The sequence below is a fragment of the Triplophysa dalaica genome, chromosome 20 (assembly GCF_015846415.1).
Source record: "Triplophysa dalaica isolate WHDGS20190420 chromosome 20, ASM1584641v1, whole genome shotgun sequence".
NCBI lineage: Eukaryota > Metazoa > Chordata > Actinopteri > Cypriniformes > Nemacheilidae > Triplophysa > Triplophysa dalaica.
Window position 1 is genome coordinate 19,802,891 of NC_079561.1, and position 20,464 is coordinate 19,823,354.

At 40.7% G+C, this 20,464-nt stretch overlaps 1 protein-coding gene across 1 annotated transcript; it reads right to left on the reverse strand.

Moving 5' to 3' along the window:
• Nucleotides 1–1,200: 1,200 nt before the first annotated feature.
• calcrl2 (calcitonin receptor-like 2) lies at nt 1,201–18,819 on the reverse strand. Its single transcript, XM_056732393.1, has 13 exons — nt 18,614–18,819; nt 15,085–15,177; nt 14,663–14,828; nt 6,734–6,841; nt 6,496–6,608; nt 6,321–6,412; nt 5,412–5,535; nt 5,183–5,342; nt 4,636–4,696; nt 4,482–4,545; nt 4,149–4,367; nt 4,005–4,046; nt 1,201–2,429 (listed from the first exon to the last, which is right to left on the reverse strand). The coding sequence occupies exons 2-13, from the start codon at nt 15,136–15,138 to the stop codon at nt 2,196–2,198; spliced, it is 1,437 nt and encodes a 478-aa protein (XP_056588371.1). The 5' UTR covers nt 15,139–15,177; nt 18,614–18,819; the 3' UTR covers nt 1,201–2,195.
• Nucleotides 18,820–20,464: the final 1,645 nt, after the last annotated feature.

Below are 20,464 nucleotides of genomic sequence, written 5' to 3' on the forward strand. Positions count from 1 at the left end.
AGAGAGAGAGAGAGAGAGAGAGAAAGAGAGGGAGGGAGAGAGAAAGATAGATAGATAGATAGATAGATAGATAGAGAGACACAGAGAGAGAGAGAGAAAGAGGGAGAGAGAGAAAGAGGGAGAGAGAAAGAGGGAGAGAGAAAGAGGGAGAGAGCTTCTGTATGTGTGTGAGTACCGTGTGTAGGATCTGAAATGCATTATCGGTCCATTGAGGATTAATTAAAGTTCATTAACTCTAATGCAGGATTAGTTAGTGTCACAGGGTCTTGTTTTGTTTCTAAAATCTCACATGATATCAGAGATTCAGAGATCAGTCATGATGAGGTTTATCTAAAGATCTATTAATCTGTGTTTAATGACCTGCATCCTATGACTCCTAAAACCCCTGAACACCAGATCAACATCACAAATCACACAATCTGGAAAACAGACACACAACAGATGTGCTCATTAAGACGTCATCTCTTTGCTGTGCAGGTGTGTTTTCACAAGACAATAGTTGTTTAGATTTTGTGCACTGTAAATAAAGAAATAAACGTTCTGTAATACATAGTTCATGCATGATTGTAGGCCAATCTTAAATCAAACCAAACCACAGATTTAATGCTGAGATACTGTCAGCCGATAAAACCACAATATTTACAAAACATGATACATTGAAGCCGTAAAGCCTCAGAAGAAATAAAAAGAATAAAACTGCTAATACCACAATCACATCAGTTTTACCTGAGTTAACAAGTGAATGTGGGGATTTTTGAGAACACTATGCTCACCCTGGTAAAAACTGTGTAAACCGGTGTCAATGATCGTTTGCTGGTAATGTGTTGTTTTGTTTCTTGGCTTCTGTCGCCATCTAAGGGTTATAACAGGTAATGCGGTCAGATTTCTCCACACGCATGTTCTGCGCTGTTGAACTTTACAAATATTTCAGTGATATTTTCATCCTGTTGTGTTTCTGCTCTCTATGAATTAATATTCACAGCAGTGTGCAGATCTTCAGATGGTCTGTTTCGGGTGAAGTATTAAGGCATCGATAGAATGTCCGTTTAGGAATCATTACGTTACACAACAAACAGCGGTACTTAACCCGCTGGAGCCCAACATGAGTCAAGTTTCCATCACAGATTTGCGCAAAACTTAGGCGATGTTTTCTAAATGTCGTTTAAAACAATATCGCAGAATGACTGCGTTTCCATTAAATGATTGTTTGTAATGCTTTATTGTCAGAAAACTGCATGTACAATTCAACATCCCATTGTATAACAAAAACTATTCCACATGCATCAACTAAGAGACGACAAAAAATGAAAAGCAACCAAAATTAAAATAATAATTTTCCATTAAATTATTTTATGCGATTGATATATATTGATCATGTGCATCACTGTTTATCTATTGTAGGAACAGCTTAATGTAACTATACTTAAAAAAAAAACTCGTTTTTTATATAATTTTTGAAGATCATTTAATTCTGTGATATTTGTTGCAATGTAAATCAACCAGTGGGGTTTCTTTCATTGAGTGTCACATTTCATATTTATTACATCTATATATTATTTTATACCAACAGTCACAAAAAGCAGAAATCACCGGACTCTCTTATGGCCTTCAACACATGAACAGATAAAAATACAATATTTACAAAACATACAGTATTTATACATGCATTAAAAAAGACACGTGAGGAAAAAACTAGTTGATATATGATCTATTTACAGTATAAAGAGACATTTGTGATCAGTTTATCCTGAAAAAATGATGCCATGCTTAAATATTCTACATTTTCAGTGTGTGAATCTCACTATTGTTTCCTAATTTCTCTGTCAGTCACTTTGGATAAAAGCCTCTGCTAAATGTGCACACTAATGTTTGTGAGCAGACAAACAGAATGCACACTAATAAAGGAGTGTGACATATGACGTATGCACAGATAACTACACAGGTTTACAGTTCATCTAGAATCATTAACACCTGGAATAAACATCAGTTCTGTTTACATGAAATCATTATGATCCGGATTACTCGCATACATCTGCATAACTTCACATCATCTCAGATGAGGAGCTGTGATCATGTGACATGATCTAGACGCTTGTAAATGTTTGTGTGTGATGCTGCGAGATATGTGAGATCATGTGTGAGAACAGTAAGATGTCAGTAAGGTTAACACAGATCTTCTTCGGCTGGACGAACGTTCAGATTTCAGACGTCTCCACGCTTCTGTCATGTTCTCCTTGTGACCGTCGTCTGCCGTTGCTCTGTCCGTTGAGCACGTGCATATTCTCCTGTTCTAGACCGATGGTGACGCGGCTGTTCTCAGTGATGGAGGAGTTTGTGTGGTAGTTACAGTGAGAATCGGTCGTCACCAGACGTCTGCGTCTCCACTGAGAGCTGTGCTGAGCATACCTCCGTCTGAAAGCAGTCTGCACCTGCACACCACAAACATTTCATAAATCAACTTCAAACATAAAACTAAGGAAGAGAAATCTATTTTTGCAGCATTTACTATTGTATTTCATCCATTAGTGTTTATCTTCATTATTCATCTAGAAGAGATTAAACAGCCAATCTGCAGTCAGAACAGAAGTGACTCACTAGCACATAGATGGATCATTCTCACGAAACATCACGGCAGTAAAGATGTTGATAATAAAACATATAACTCACCACCACAAAAAATGACCTTGTAATTGTGTTCTCTACACAATTTTTACACGGGAATTAATTATTTGTGTATTTAATTGTTTTAATGCTGAAATTCATATTCTTCGCGTCCCGATTTGTGCATTATGTTTTGTAATTTAAACAGAGTTAAATTTTTATATTGTGAAAAAAACAAGTGGATGTTCTACTAGATGTTCTCAAATGACGAAAAATTACCATAAAATTATTGACAGAAAATTAATGAAGAATAAAAATGAAGAAATAGCGGAAGAAAGAAGTGTCCATGACTGATTTTCTCATCCTTCGTAATGTTTTTACACACACACACACACACACACACAAAGATATTAACATTAAGTTTGATTTTATGTAAAGATAACACATCTGCTAGTACCTTATATATGGAGTTATAAAATACGTTTTTCAAATTATTTGATATTTTTGTAGATAAAAACTTTTTGTTTTCCACATTTAAAGAAATTGTACATGTATAAGATTCAATTAATGTGTAATTCATTAATGAATTATTAAAACCTTTAAACATTCTATGGCACAGGTGTCAAACTCAGTTCCTGTAGGGCCGCAGCTCTGCACAGTTTATCTCCAACATCTAATCAAACACACCTGATTCAGATAACCAACATCTTCAGGATTACTAGAAACTTCCAAGCAGTTGTGGTTTAGAGCTGGTTGGAGCTAAACTGTGCAGAGCTGCGGCCCTTCAGGAACTGAGCTTGACACCTGTTCTATGGGATTGACACTTTTAAAGGTCTAGAGTGGAATTTATAGCGACCACTAGCGGTGAGTTTGAGAATGGCAGCCAAGCTCTCAGTCCATAAACGACGGTGGCCACCACAGTACAAAAAGATGCCGTCGGCTGAGATAGCACGTGTCTTCTCAAATTGACGCAGGGAAGAGATCAAGAAAAACTGTAGACTATTAGAAAGAGCCATGTCTAATTTATTACATGAAATAAAGGGTCTGTGGATTTGAAGTATAAGAAGAAGGATAAAAGTCAGGCAGGAGCTAGGACATGTGCCAAAATTACAAAGACTTTCCAGCAGAGACGAGTTAGGACCCTATGGTTAGGACCTGTGGTACTGAGGCTTTAAGCGGAGACATTCATGGATATCTATGGAGATACCTTCCAGCCGAGAGATGTTGGAGAGAAAGATGGTCTAAAAATCACCCTGAGGAGGTTGCTTTGATTCAGATCAGTATGAGAAGAACATTGATACAGTAAGCTAACAGTAAAAAGCATCACGAGAGGAAGAGGAAACACGCGTTGTAGAGTTTTTTGTCCGTTTGATCATTAAAACAGAAGTGGTGGAGTACTGTACCTCTCCATTACAGAAGCAGAACATTATAGCAACCAGGAGCCCCTGCAGACACATAAACATGTTTCATGAATACACAGAATCTCTCTGATATCACACATGTACAGTGATGTTATTTAATGTGTGCATAAATCCTCTCACACCGACCTGAAAATGTGTAAAGATGTTCATGAATAACTCGTAGACGGCCAGTGAGACGCGTCCACTGGGCTGCATGGGCACCAGGATGAACTGAGCTCCCAGCAGGGGCACCAGAATGATCGTGGCTCTCACAGCCTTCATGTACACGTTGGTCTCGGTCCGATGAGTGACCCGCAGTTTAGTGATCAACACCCTCACAATGTTGAGAAGAAAGAAGAGATTGACCTGAGGGAGGGTGGACAGAGACATCCGGTCATGTGTACATGTAGAAAAACACACAGACAGATCCAATTTCAACTTGCGTGATTGTGTGACTGCAGGCGAGAGGACGAAACCCACCAGCAGAGCCACATGAATGGGTCCGTGTGTGATGTACAGCAGGTTTGTGTTAATGACCCAACAACTGTCAAACACAGCACAAGAAAACCTGAAAACACCTGAAAACCTTTAACAGCTCAAACTGAAGCGAGAAATGAAATCGGTCCAGGTTTACTTGTCATCGTGGAAGTGCAGACGTGCCACAGCGTGTACGACAGCAGGAATCACTGGAAAGCCTGCAATACGGGAAGAAATAATGACAGTGTTTCTATTGAAAAAGACCCACATCACTACACTACTGTAAGCTTGTTTTATCAACTGAATAATTCAAGTTTTCAAATTGCTTTCTCAAATAATAATGATTCTATAAATAACAAGAAATGAGGAATAATTGACTTTCCATAGTACGAAGAAAAATGACTTAAGTCATTGGGTGAAATATTCCTTTAGGAGCAGAAGTATCAAGCATGTGGCTTTACCTGCTGTCTGTTAACAGTGCTTCAATATTTTCAAAGTATAATTTGGTCTGACCCACATTATAGCGTAAATATAGACAGACGGGATTTAAAAAGTGAGGATGAATAAACAGCACAAAAACATAAGAAATTTTCTTCACTCTTATCCAACACACTGAAACATAGCTGGACTCAAAGATGAATGTCATGACATCAGATGTGTTTTGACGAATCGTGAGTCTCTGTGATTAACGCAATCTCACTCACCCCACCCGAGGAGGTAGTACCAGCCCAGCTGCTGTTCTCCTACAAACACAGCCACGATGATGAGCGTGTGCAGATAGATTCCCTCACACAGCATCCAGAAGTAATTGGAACAGGACGTGTAATGGATTATACTGGCCAGAATCTTACAACCAATCTGAGCCTGAACACACAGTCATGTCAACACGGTGAAATACGTTCTGCATGAATTAATCCGATTATCTTCACTTACAAAGTGAGTTTTCTGCTGCTGTTTTCCAGTGACCACGTGAAGCCATCCGATGGTGGCGACTGAATTGAGGATGAATGAAGTGAACATGTTTTTGTGAAGAGTGATGCGCTGACAGCTCAAACATCTGCGCACACAAACACCATCTGTTCACTCAGATAGCACACAGGTGAATTAAACACCATCAGTTCATCAGACAGGTGAATCAAACACCATCAGTTCACTTAGGTTGCGTCCAAATACCCCCACTTGCGGTCTTTGCACTTGACCACTTGACTACTTTCATGATGTATTTCCTGTTTTTGGCCCAAGTGTTCTAGTGGGCATGAAGATCCCAAGTCAGCATGTAGTGTTTCTAACCCTATGGGACACACTTAGCAAGTGCAAACGTTAATTAATGTGGGGTATCTAAGTTTTTCACCAATAAAACGTTCAACCTACGTTTTACTAAGAAATTATATGTGATATCTAATTAATTATATAGTCTAGTCAATATTTATATTGTATCAAAGCAGCTGTACCCAAAAAAGCAAAAACAAAAGAAAAACACGTTAGCCAAACATAGATTAAGTGAAGATATAACTTTAAAAAGTAGTAGAATAGCATACACTGGAAAGCTTTCCACAACATCACGCGAGACCCGAGCAAAAAGTATGATGATATATCCAGAACATGATGCATTTTGGCATTTAGTTATGCATGTTGGCAAGCTAGTGTGGGTTTAGTGTGCGTTAAACACACTGCACTTTGGGATTTTTGAGACATTGGTCACACTTGCGCTCTTATTTCCTGCACGCGCCCTGAAGTGGCCAAGACAGCAAGTGGAGGTATTTGGACACGGCCTCAGATAGCAGCCAGGAGAATCAAACAAACATCTGCAGGTGAGAATCTGTGATGAGTTTAATGACATACTTGAAATAGGAGAAGATACACATGGAGATGAGGAGTGAGATGATGGATAGGACGTGGCCCAACACAGCAAGGTAAAAACTGACAAACGTGAGCTGCAGAAGAACAGCAGAAACACACGTTATCTAAAGACAACAGGACTGTGAAACAGTAGATATTTCTGAATGAAGCTGAAGACCTTGCGCTTCTGCTCTGTGTATGCTGAACACTGGGTGTAATTGGACCACAATCGGTTGCTCTCTGGATGTCGGAACCAGTGGCCGTCTGAGTTACACACTTTGGTCACTTTTTCTAAATGAATGAAATGCATAAGGTTATAAGAGCACACCAGTAACTCACTGCACGTGTGTGTGTGTGTGTGTGTGTGTGTGTGTGTGTGTATTTGTGAGCACGTGTATGAAGTCTTACAGCATTACCTGATGGATCGAAATCATGGTAGTAAGAGGGGCAGAGCTGTACAGAAGTGCCAGGGGCGGAGTCTCCCCAACACAACCAGCCATCCCATGTGCGGTTACAGTACGGTCCTGCAGGGGGCGACATAAACAACTGTGTGAGTGCTGAATACATACACTTGTGTAGTCTGCAAGATTATACAAAAATGTATAATCACATTCAAGCCTTCAATGACAGATGACTGTAGAGGAGAGAGAGAGAGAGAGAGAGAGAGAGAGAGAGTTTTTGGAATTTTCAATCCTCTTTATTTCACAAAAAGAGTTAGTTAGATCAAATCTATAAATAAATGTATACTATTTTAAAAAGTGTGTAAAGTAAAATTATTTTTCAATTACAGAACACAAAGCTCCTCTATGACACCATATTCTTTCAAAAATATGTGAGGAATCCAAAGCTTTGTGAAAACAAAAATCAATTAAAATCTTGATTTAATCATAGGTGCACACACCATTTCAACATTATAATCAATACTTTGCTCAATCTTATCTCTTCTGCTAATGTAGATGGCCATTTTGGCTTTTCCCCAAATAAAATGTAGCAATTGACATTCATCCTTTAAAAGATTTTGAAAACCATCAAATAAAGGTTTAAGTCTTGAACAATATAAAATGGTGTGAAAAACGGTATCTCTTCGAAAACAAAAAGGACATTCATTGCTAACATCTGGATTTAAAACAGAAATAACAGTAATACCATGCAGATGCATTTTAGATCTCCAGCTCTTTTACTAAACGGTGGCTTGTAAAGTGATCTCCAGTCTAATACTATTACTCAACTTAAAAACAGTACGCCACAGTGTGTCAAATCTTTAATGTAGTCCCTTTTACACAAGCTTTATACAGCAGTTTACGATTAATCTCATTCAAATCCATATATGTCACCTTTTAAGATTTCCAAACCCTGTACAATCAACCATATTTTGTGACAGAACCAGATTAGGAAACAACTGGTCCTTCTCATGAGGGATGATTCCTCTTCATTGTAACCTTGAAGCATTTGTGATTCTTCTGTTGTAAAAACAGATTGTAATTTCTTCAGTACTTGTGTAATGATTCGAATGGATTTCCCTCCTAAAAGAACAGCTACATCCTCAGCTTTTCCAGAACATTGGCAAGCCACATTGACTAAACATCCATCAGTTCAAATCTTAGATTTAATGAAAGATGCTTTCTTTGTCCCATATGCACTCAAACTGTCCAAACATGATCCATAGATCAGGGGTTCCTTCAACAGCCAGAATAAAGATGACATAGAAAAAGTTTGTGGCAAGGGGGGCGTGGTTTAGTGACATCTGCACCGGGGAGGAGAGACACGGCATCTCATTACAGTGATTGGTGAGGAGACCGCTTAAAGGTTGGCAGGATTCAGAGGAGATCGAGAGAGAGACAGGCTGGAAGACACAACCGAGATAACAAAGGAGCTGAAAGGAATCTCACGGACAGAGCTCCGGAAAAGCAGTGTGATATTTGACATTCTGAGTTAATGAGTATTGTTAAGCGCAGTGGCACTACGTTTGTGTTAAACGGAACAGAATAAAAGATTCTTGTCTTCCAGCCCGAGCCGACCCTGCCTCCTTTCTTCCATAAACCTTGAACCTGATTACAAAGTGCTTTTTACCTTAAAGAGGTCCCATACTTTAAAAAGATTCTTCTAAAACTCTGGCATCCTGGATGTGATGATTTTTTTGGGATCCAACAAAAACAAAGATTTATCCAAGCATAGTCCTGTAGCAGTCTTTAAAATCATGCTGGCCACTAACTTCAGTTCTCTGAGCCAGTAAGGGATCGCTGTACAAGCTGCAATCACAAAGCTGTAGTCCTTCTTTGTAGATGCACAAGTCCTTGTCCTTCCTTTGATAAATACAATGCATTGTGGGGCACCCAATGTACTTTATCCCACAAAAAAATTATAAAATTAATTTACTTCCCAAGTAAATAAGCAGGTGGATCAATACAATCCAGTCGGTGTCATAGTAAAAGAGGCCATAAAGAAGAGGCCCCCAGATTATTAATAATGAGGGCACGTTCTCTATATGATAAACTCTTTACAATCCATTTCCATTTCATTAAACGACCTTCAAGTTTTTCAACTATTCCCTCCCAATTTTTCTGAACGATCATTTCATCTCCTAAAAACACTCCTAAATATTTAAAACCATTGGGAGAGTTGGCGACCCACTTTTCTACTAACACTGCTTCACTTTTACCCAAGTTAACTCTAGTCGAAGATGATTTCAAAATCCCTCAATGTTTTTAATAACGTGTCAACATCTTTTGCTTGTAAAATATTATGACAACATCAACACCATATGCTGATAAACATAGAGTGTTTTTCCATGCTTGTACAGATACCACTTCTAAAACACTTCTCAATTTAATTAAAAGTGGTTCAATTGCCAATGTGTAAAGTATCCCAGACAGAGAACAGCCCTGTCTTACCCCTCGACACACTGTAAAAGGAGCACACAAGCCACCGTTAACTCTCAATACACTCTCAATGTCCTTGTATAAAAGTTTTTATATCCAATAAAATCAGAACTAAAGCCAAATGCTTGTAGAGTTTTCCACACATAGTCATGCTCTACACAATCAAACTCTTTCTCTTGGTCTAAGGAAATCAAACCCATTTCTAAACCCATTATTTTAGAAACATCAAAAATATCTCTTATCAAATGAATATTATCAAAAATTGATCGTCCAGGGACACAGGAGGACTGACCAGACTGACTAAATTCACTTCGAAGATACGACATATACAATACTACTCTATAGGTACTCAAGATTAATATGAGATTGGCAGAAGCCCTGTGTGTTAGGGCCTCTTTAACAGAATGCACAAAATACAGGGATATACGGACAGTGTTATATGGAAAAATCAACTCCATACACCAGACGTTGGAAAGTCAAACGATGAGAAACTGCCGTATCTGTTAGGAAACCCAAAGGATGTGTCTGTCTGTTACAACACAAGAGAAAACATTCAATCTGTCCTGTCCTGATGTGTCCAATATATCTACAAAATATTATATTATTATATACCTTTATTCTGCTACTTATATGCATATTTTGCTTTGTTTAAACTATACTCTATTTCTGTTTTTATATTTTTACATATATTATAAAGCACTTTAAGTTGCACTACATACATCACACTTTATTTCATTTTACTGTATTACTATAATTATTTTCCCTTTCAAAAGCTACACTCGATGCTGCGTTTCAAACGCTATGGGAGAACAGTCTTTGTTCGACCGGTTGTGAAGCACGTGTGTCAAACACGGCAAAAATTATTTTGGCTTTAAATAACCTTGGCAGGTGACGTGGCTAATTACACCCGCACCTGCCGGTTATAAATACGTGTGAATGCGGACGCGTCATCAGGTTCTTTTGTCTTCAAGGACCGCTTTGTGTGTGCATGTGTTGTGAGGGAGAAGTCACCCTCTGTTGTTGTTTTCACTTAAAAAAAAAAGAAGATATTACCTAGATTCCAACACTAGTGACCAAGCACTCTCTGAGTTACTTAGCCTAGTGTAAGAATAAGGAAAATTTAATAAAACCATGACTGGTTTGGATCGGAGATGTGTTCCTCCCTGTGAGAGGATCCTCTCCGATTTCGACCTCTCCGGGTGGCCAGAGGGAGGAGCCCCAAAATCGGGCCCTCCCTTTCTTTGAGGATCTCCACGGCGAGCTATCTCGCTCATGGCAGAAACCTCATTCCTCCAGTGTTTTTGTGCCATCGACGTCGATTTACTCGACCGTCGTTGGTGCGAAGACACAGGGATACATGTCGATGCCCAAGGTGGAAGAGACGGTACCTATCTCTCCCCTGGAATGTCGTCATCCCTGAAAAAGCCTTCTCTTCCCACCAAGCCTTGCAGAGTCACATCTGCGCTGGTGGGAAAGGCTTTTCAGGCAGCGGGTCAGGCTGGTGCTGCCCTGCACACCTTGGCGGTTCTGCAGGCATACCAGGCTGACCTACTGGATGATGTCAGCACTGGCGATCTATGGTTGCTTTGGTTACTGCGGAGAGGCACCTGTGGTTGAACCTCACAGGCATCAAGGACAGGGACAGAGCCTTTCTCCTTGATGCCTCGATCTCGCCTTCCGGACCGTTTGGAGATGTGCCCAAAATTCCAAGAGAAACAAGAGGCTCCTCTTTGATACCCTCACAGGGCCGCTTTGCAATCCCCGCAGCTACCAGCCTTTCGGGGATTAGCGGTCTCAAAAATCCCCCCAACAGGACGAAGTGTCGACATTGATACCCCTTTCAGAGAATCTGGCAGCGTGGAAACTACTCCCAGGTATCTCTCCATGGGTAGAAAGGACTGAAACCAAAGGCTACAGAATTCCATTTGCATATCGCCCTCCGCGATTCAACGGCGTGGTCTCCACTTAATTTTAATTAATTTCATTTAATTTTAATTTAATTTAGTCATTTGGCAGACACTTTTATCCAAAGCGACTTACAGTGCACTTATTACAGGGACAATCCCCCTGGAGCAACATGGAGTAAAGTGTCTTGCTCAAGGACACACTGGTGGTGGCTGCTGGGATCGAACCAGCAACCTTTGATTTACCAGTTCAGTGGTTTAACCCACTAGACCACCACCTCGCATCTCGCACTTCCGTGCAACCAGAGTGAGTGAATCTGTTGACACAAGAATTACAAGCTCTGCTGGACAAAGGGGCCATAGAACATGTTCCCCTATCAGACAGATAGTCAGGCTATTACAGCCGGTATTTTCTAGTCCCCACGAAGGATGGGGGGTTGCGTCCAATTCTAGATCTTTGCGGATTAAACCGCTACTTGAAGACACTCAAGTTCAAAATGTTGACAATCAAGATGATTGTGTCTCAAATTCAGTGTCACGACTGGCTCGTGACGATCGATCTCAAAGGAGCATACTTTCACATAGAGATCTTGCCACAACACAGAAGATTCCTGAGGTTCGCTTTCAGGGGTGAAGCTTACCAGTATCAGGTTCTTCCATTCGGCCTAGCCTTGTCACCACGCACGTACACAAAATGCATGGATGCAGCTCTGTCTCCTTTGCAACTCCGGGACATCCGCATTTTGAATTAGAGAGACGACTGGCTGATTTTAGTTCAGTCTCGAGAGCTAGCGCTTCGACATCGGGATTTCGTCCTAGCTCATATCAAAGCTCTAGGGTTGAGACTCAACTTCAAAAAGAGCGTTCTTTCCCCTGGGCAAAATCTTGGGGTCAAATGGGACTCGATCGAAATGCAGGCACAACTGTCTCCTGCACGTGTAGAGTCCGTCCAAAACACCCTGAGGAGCATCAGGTTAGGCCAGAAAGTGACAAATCATTACTTTCAGAGAGTTCTAGGTCTCATGGCGGCGGCTTCCACAGTGATACCTCTGGGCCTCCTGCATATAAGACCCTTTCAGTTGTGGCTCAGAGTCAGGGGGTTTCATCCAAGGGCCAACACCCAGAGGTATATAAGGGTGACGCGCCAGGGGCTTCGCACCCCTTCTATGTGGTTCAGACCTCGGTTTCTGACTTTAGGTCCCACTCTCGGTCCGTGTTGTCGTCGCAAGATGCTAACGACAGACGCATCCCTCATGGGTTGGGCGGCGGTCTTAAATGCCCGTCTAGCCCAAGGGATCTGGAGAGGTCATTTCCAATTGCCTGGAAATGATGGCTGTATTTCGGGCCCTGAAATACTTCCTCCGGCAGTTACGAGGCTACCATGTCCTAGTGCGGTTGGACAACACTTCAGCGCCACCTGAACAAATTGGCCCGGCAGATTTTGCCCTGGGCAGAGGGCAAATTTCTGTCCCTCAGAGCAATTCACATCCCGGGGCATATGAATAAGGGAGCAGACTTACTTTCCAGACAAGCTGTGACAAACAGGGAATGGAAACTCCACCCCGAAGTAGTCAAAAAAATCTGGGAAAGATTTTACGAACCAGAGGTTGACCTCTTTTCTACGCAGGAGACAGCACAATGTCCCCTCTACTCCTCTCTGACTCATCCAGCTCCCCTGGGTCTGGACGCGATGGCCCATACGTGGCCCAGACTGCGTTCCTTACGCATTTCCTCCGACAGCTCTGCTCCCGGGAGTCCTGGCGAAGGTCCGTCAACAGGGGTCTCGCCTCTTATTGATAGCTCCCCGTTGGCCAACCAGAATCTGGTTCTTGGACCTAGTATCCCTCCTAGACATTTCTCCTTGGGCGATCCCAGTCAGGAGAGATCTTTTATCTCAGGCACAGGGGACAGTGTTTCATCCTCGTCCCGAGCTCTGGAACCTCCATGTCTGGCCCCTGAAGGGCACCAGCTGAGAGGCACTGGGCTCCCGCCTGATGTAGTAGAGACTATTCTAAGTGCTAGGGCTCCATCCACTAGAAGGTGCTACGCCCTTAGATGGAGCGTTTTTGACAGATGGTTCCTTGCACACCATGCAGACCCAATTCACTGCCAGATCGTTTCACTGTTGGAATTTCTGCAAGAGTAACTGTCCTCAGGGATAAGCCCCGGTACTCTCAGGGTTTACGTGGCCGCCATTTCGGCCTGCCACACCCTGATTGATGGGGTTTCTGTGGGAAAGCACACTTTAGTTGCCCGCTTTATTCGTTGAGCGAGGCGGCTGATGCCTGCTTCTAGAAGGACAGTCCCTAAGTGGGACTTAGCGACAGTGCTCGAGGGTCTAGTTAGCGCCCCCTTCGAACCTATGGAGTCAACGCCTGTCAGGCTTCTGACCTTTAAAGTTGTTTTTCTAATGGCAATCACCTCTCTTAAGAGAATCTGAGATTTGCCGGCGCTCTCGACTTCGCCGTCCTGTTCAAATTTTGCCCCTGGGATGGTCAAAGCTCACCTCATCCTCACCCGAGTTATCTTCCTAAAGTTCCGTTCTCCACCATGCATCCAGTTATTCTTAAGGCCTTTTGTCCTCAGCCGTTCATGATGTCGGAGCATGAACGATTACACCTACTGTGTCCGGTACGTGCTCTTCAGACTTGCGTCCACCGCACTAGCCAGTGGGGTAAATCAGAGCAACTTTTTATATGCTATGGGGGCCGCAACAAAGGGGCGGCTGCAACCAAGCAAACAATATCACATTGGGTGAGGGATGCTATTGCTCTGGCCTATGAGGCGCGCGGTCAAGCTTCACCTCTAGGAGTCAGAGCTCATTCCACAAGGGGGTTTCATCTTCTATGGCCTTAGCAAGAGGTGTCCCCTTGCAGCAAGTGTGTGATGCGGCGGGCTGGTCCTCTCCGCACACATTTGTTAGATTTTATAGTCTGGATGTCCATGCCACTCCCGGCTCACGTGTCCAGGAGTCTACATCCCAGAGTCCTATCTGAGGCCTCCTCTCGGATTGTGCACACACGTCACACAACCTCGGGAGTCCAGACACTTCCAGTGCGGCGGCGTTGGTATTCTCGTTCCCATAGCGTTTGAAACGCAGCATCTCGTTCCCGCTTTTCAGGGAACATGGTAACAGCCAAGTAACCCAAGACGTTTCTTTTCATTTGTTTAAACAAGTTTCCTCAGAGCAGATCTTTGTGTACAATGTAAGGAAACGTACAACAAACCCAGCGGTCCTCAAAATCTCTTCCTGTCTTTTAACGGCACACACATTCTCATTTACTTGTGTTCTTTTCATTCTTGTGGGAGATTTTTTCTCATGATTAAAAATACGTTTTGCTGGAATTAATGTTTGTGTGCTCTTAACCATTAACAACATCCTGAAATCACCCCTTTAACCACTAAACTGAACAACAAGTCCGTAAAATGTCCAGCGGAGACAAGGTTTAGTGCGCAGAGCTCAACAGGACAAACATATGAATATTTTTACATTTCCTAAAGAAAATGTCATTGATTGTCATCCGTACAAACCTTACAGACCACAATACAAGTTGTCTCTCACCTGGTTCAGTACGTGAAGGGTCCTGCAGTATTTTAAGGTAACACTCAAACTGAGCAGAGAGGATTTGCTCACGTGATACTCCCAGATCCTGTCCGGATGCTGGGATATCTGTCACCGGCTCTGTTGACATCCTCGCTGTGATAAACACATTGTCACAGTGACACACCTGAAACACAGAAATAAACAACACAAGATCTGAACAATCCAGTAGATTAATTTCTGATAAAGACAATCATGATTTTGACAAGTCATCAGCAGAATTAAACAAATCATTCTGAATTTGTATTGAGAAGTTTTGCTATTGTCTATTTGCTCATGTCCAGTGTTTTATTTTTCTCAAATCATATGAGACGAGTTATAATGATAACTACTAATATTGATTCTTAGCATGTGAGTTTCTCAGTGTTTTGACATAATCTCACCTGTGCCGTCAGCAGGTGTATGAACAGCAGCAGCAGTGACTGACTTCTGCTCATTTTGCCGGTAGACAGGAGGCGCTAGAGAGCATCTGTGTTCTGGGCTCAAAGAATGATGAGAAGTGTGTTGATATTACTGAGTCTGTGCTTTCTGAGTTTCAGTGTTTTAAGTTCAAGTGTGGAGACGGTTGAGTGGAATTCCACTCCGACAATCACAAGAACACGCTTGTTTATTTTTCTGACAGGATGTCACCCACATTCTATAAACACAGAGGTCAGAGACCCACGGCCACACAGAATAACAGTACACACAATAGAATAACTTCAGCTGACAAATGAATCCAATAAATCCAGAAACAATAATCATTGTGGGTGTCTGTGCGTGTGTGTGTGTGTGTGTGTGCATGTTGTGTATTTGTGAGGTTGTATGATGTTTGTTTGTATGTGTTTAAGATGTTTGTGTGTGTGTAAGAATGTTGTGCATTTGTGAGTATGTAAGATGTTTTTTTGTGTGTGCATGTGTGTGTAAGATGTTTCTGTATAAGAATGTTGTGTATTTGTGGGTATGTAACATGTTATTTTGTGTGTGTAAGATGTGTAAGAATGTTGTGTATTTGTGAATAAGTAAGATTTTTGTGTGTGTGCGCGTGTGTGTGTGTAAGAAGGTTGTGTATTAGTGAATGTGTAGTATGAATGTTTTCCCATGAGCTCTAGTGTGTTCTGTCTGAGGTCAGGAGTAGACATGGGAAACATCATCTGACAAACATTCCAGGATGTTCAGCAGTGAGCTGTCACAGACAGTGTGTCACTGTGGTTTAACTCCAGCTACACAATGTAAAGTTGACGGTAGCAAAACACCTGGAATGATTCTTGATGACTGTTTTAAGTACACATGACTTCATGAGACCTTCAACGTGTAAACGTCACACACATTGGCTGGTTCTTCATGGTGAAAGTTATTTCTGTGAGGAGTAACAGGAAGTAGAAGATGCAGGAGAGAGGCCTGATTTCCTGTGAGTATCCGTCCTGCATGCCCAGTTACATGAGGCTAAAAATAAACCATTGTAACACCTACACAAACCCCCAAAAACCCAAAACAGACCCTGATACACCTCACATCAAACCAATCACAGCTCTGGGCTCTCTCTGTGTGTCTGTGTGTGTTTTACTGGAAAAATGCTAAACGTTTTCTGTTAGGGATCTGTGTGTTTGCGCTCACGTTGTGTATTAATAACACAACATTATTGTGTGTGTTTCTGTGGTGTAATGTAAGCTTTCTTATTTTTCCATGACTGAATCCAAAAATAACAGTGTACAGTTGGAAAAGAACCAAACATCTCTACTCAGACCACCGAGGGACGCATGCACGCAAACACGAACGCACAGGCACGACAGACACACACACAAACATGCACACAAACATTACCTGTATCGAAAACTATTCTGCATTTACACACAAACTGAATTTAAAATCTGACACTTCCACGTGTTTAAAGGATGGATGACATCATCATCATCAATCTGCTCTTAAATGAATACTTTCTCTCAACCTGTGTGTGTGAGTGAGGTACACATCTAGCATGTACTTACATATGGAGAAGTGTACATCTCTTCAAGTTTCACAGATGATGAAAACCTGTTTCTACGGACTCCAGGGTGAGTAAACAAATTAATATTTAGATTTTGAAGCTTAACGTTAATACAGCAGACCATACGTCTGTCTCAGATCTGGACTGGAAATCCCTCCTGGTTTTGCAGGATGGCGTATTCTCTTCAGACATGATCTCTTGAGCCAAAACTCTTCCTGTTCAAACAGGGAACGTGCGAGATGGCAAAATCTCCCTACATGGAGTTCTTCTGTTGTCGCGTCACCAATGAATCTCATTGAGGCTAAAGGGGTCTCAACAAACACAGCGTTTGTACAACTACATATATTACTGAAGACAGATTATAAGAGGAGGGTTTTGACCAGTAAGCATTGGGTGTGCACACTACCCCTGTGCACTGGAAACACAACATCCTAACACCCATCACACCCTGAGATTCAAACACCCTTCACATTATTGACAGCAGTTGAGCAGTTTTTAATCCATGCGAAGATCTAAAACACACATTCTGTTAATACAGCAAACAGATGCGTCTGGACACAGAACTGCAGACTGGGGACTGTGCCCGTAGACACCTGTGACACTGCTTTAGAGCCCTTGAAAGTGGACATGCACTGCAAAAAAGGACTTTCTTGCGTAGTATTTTTGTCTTGTTTTCCTACATGTCAAAAAGTTCTTGAATTAAGATGCATTTTCTTGATGAGCAAAATCACCTAAGAAAATAAGTCTTGTGTGTTCGGGGGTCTGTGGTCATTTTCATAGTGAACTCTTCAGCCACACTGCAAAAAATGACTTTCTTATTTAGTATTTTTGTCTCGACATCCAGTACTCATGTAAAAAAAATATTGAATCAAGATGCATTTTCATGGTGAGCAAAATAAGTCTTATTTTAAGAGAAAAAATAAGACAATTCATTGAATTTGTGTCTAAAACTTGCAAAAAAAATCTGCCAACAGGGTAGAAAAAAATGATCTTCAATTTAGTGTCTCAGAAAAATATAAACCTTAATTGAAGATTATTTTTGTCACCACATTAACAGAATTGTTTTGCTAGTCTTAAACACAAATTCACTGAAATTTCATATTTTTTGTCTAAAAACTTATTTTGCTCATCAAGAAAATGCATCTTGAATCAATCATTTTTGACACAAGTACTGGATGTCAAGACAAAAATACTAAATAAGAAAGTCATTGCTGAAGAGTTCACTATGAAAATGACCACAGACCCCCAAACACACACACACACACACACACATACACACACACACACACACGCGCGCACATACACACACACACACACACACGCACACACACACTGACTGACCATAAAACCATATAACCAATGACTTCAAACTGTTTTGTGTTTCTGAAGCTCATTTGTTAGAAGATTGTGTCAGCAAATCCATTAAATGTAAATGCATGTCACATGTTTGTTTTGAAGATTTGTGTCGTGCATGGATTACAGTTAGAGTTTTATATGCCATAACTGCAACATTAACTGTATTTACAGGAATCTATTGTCTGACAGAAATCATAATTCTGTATTTTTTTGACAAATTCTTCATATTTACACACGGACACACAAAACATAGTTCAACGTAACTTTTTTACCGAATGATTATCATAATCATAATCTTATTCCATAATGTACGTTAACCTTATTACCATTCAATACTCTTCAGTCATAACAAACGACAAATAGATAAATGAATCAACATTAAATCTTACTTTAAACTCCAACAGCTTTCAACGTTACACTCTTTCTCAACTTTAATTTAAAGAAAAGTTTTAACAGAGCACTCACAGAGAAAATGAGTTAGTCTTACTTCACAAATCATACATTAAAGTTATTGAGTCTTTATAAAAACAACACGAGAAGCTGAATTGAAGAATGAATGGATTAAAATAAATGTAATGTTGTTTTCTTACCGTTGATGATCGGAGTAGTTTGGAGCGCGTGCGATCCGCTCGTGAGTGAACTGATATTCTGAGGAGTCTCTCTCTGTGGCCTCCTTCACAGACATATAGAATTTATCACTTATTAAATTCACCAACAGAATGATTGTTTGTTAAATGTTCATAACCTTATTTATATTGATGTGGATTATTTGTGTTAATTTGTGTCTAAACACCTCAGTTTAGAGCAACACCGCCACCTGCTGGTCATCCTAGAAACAGACTTCATGCAGACTGATCGGTGTATGACGTCAAAGCATCGCGAGAATTGAGTCTGAAGCACAGATTAGATAAGAGTATGATTACATTTGAATAAATATGACATACATTATTTAAACATTAGACATAAAGTATTTAGACACTTAAATTTTAGATAACACAAATTTAGATCAAAAAAACTTTAGATTTAATACACGTTCCTGACATGTACAAGAGTATAGTTGCAGAAAATACTGTTGTATACTTTAGTACTGATGGTTCAAAATAGTCTCGCAATTTTACTACAGTTGTGGACTACTGATGATTAGCAGATATCACATTTACAGTTTTTATTGAGTAACTGTTTTGGATTCCCGTATAGGCAAATAAATGTGTTTCATCCTTATTATACTGTTTATAGAAATATAAGCAATAGTTTTGTGATCGGAAGATACACAACACGAATAACAAACATATACACACATATGCTGATGTTTAACTCTTGAACTTGAAAGGGTTTGGGATCATTTTAATATCTGAGTGTGTGTGTGAGCACTCTTGAGTTTATGTGGAAAAAGTTGATAGTTTGGAGACTTCAAAACGCTTCATTCTGTCTGCTGTGAGTTTTGTGGTGTGTTCGTGGTGACCAGAAGAACGTTAAATTAATTATTGTGTTCCTGTCAGCTAATATACTCGAACCTCACAGATCAAAGCAGCTTCATAACAACAAGCCTGCTGTCTCGTGTTTATTCACACGGATCACACAGAACAGATAAAGATCAACACAACACTTGATCATGAAAAGCAAAGAAATAACCATCCTTCAGATCTGAGCAGCTACACACATCATGAGAGTGTCTCTGTGAGGAGACGGGTTTGAAGGATGAAGGGATGGATAGATTTCTGTCAGAAGTGGTGCATTCTGGGAGCTGGAGCTCAAGCTCATTATGAGGTTTCATTTTTAATTTCTTTTCAAAGACTCTCAATGTGTTCTCAATATGAAGACACGCACACACACACACACCTTTTTCCACTGGCACTCTGGTTTTGTTTACTAGTAGCACATGAGTTTAATTGTGACTCTGATTAAGAAAAACAATTTGTTTGGAAACTGACACGAACCTTAAAGGTTTATTAACGTCTTTTGATGTGTGTGGATGTTTTTTAAAGTCAATGAAGCTCAGATTCATAAAGAAGTTTTCAGAATATTCTACTGCTTTAATGGGCTTTCTTTCATTTTCTCTGGGTGTTTGTTTACAGGACTGACTTCACTTCTAATCGGAAAACTTTGCTATTTGTCATCTTTTGCAATAAGGATTTCAGTTGAAGCAAGTTATGTTTTACTTCGATTGTCCGTGTGTTTTTGTCTGGCTTTATTTAAAGGATAAAAAAATATAATTTGCATGAAAACAATGGACCTTTGTGAGTTAATACAGTGAAACAAACCTGTGTGTGTGTGTGTGCGTGTGTATGTGTGTGTGTGTGTCTAATACGGATGCCCTCTAGAGGTCAAAGTTGATAAGGTCAGGCCTGTAATTGCTCCCAGGGCTTTAGCTCTGGGCTCTGGGTGACTTTTGACCTGTCTTCTCTGAAGTTCTGTCCATTCACTAGTGTCACCACAACTTT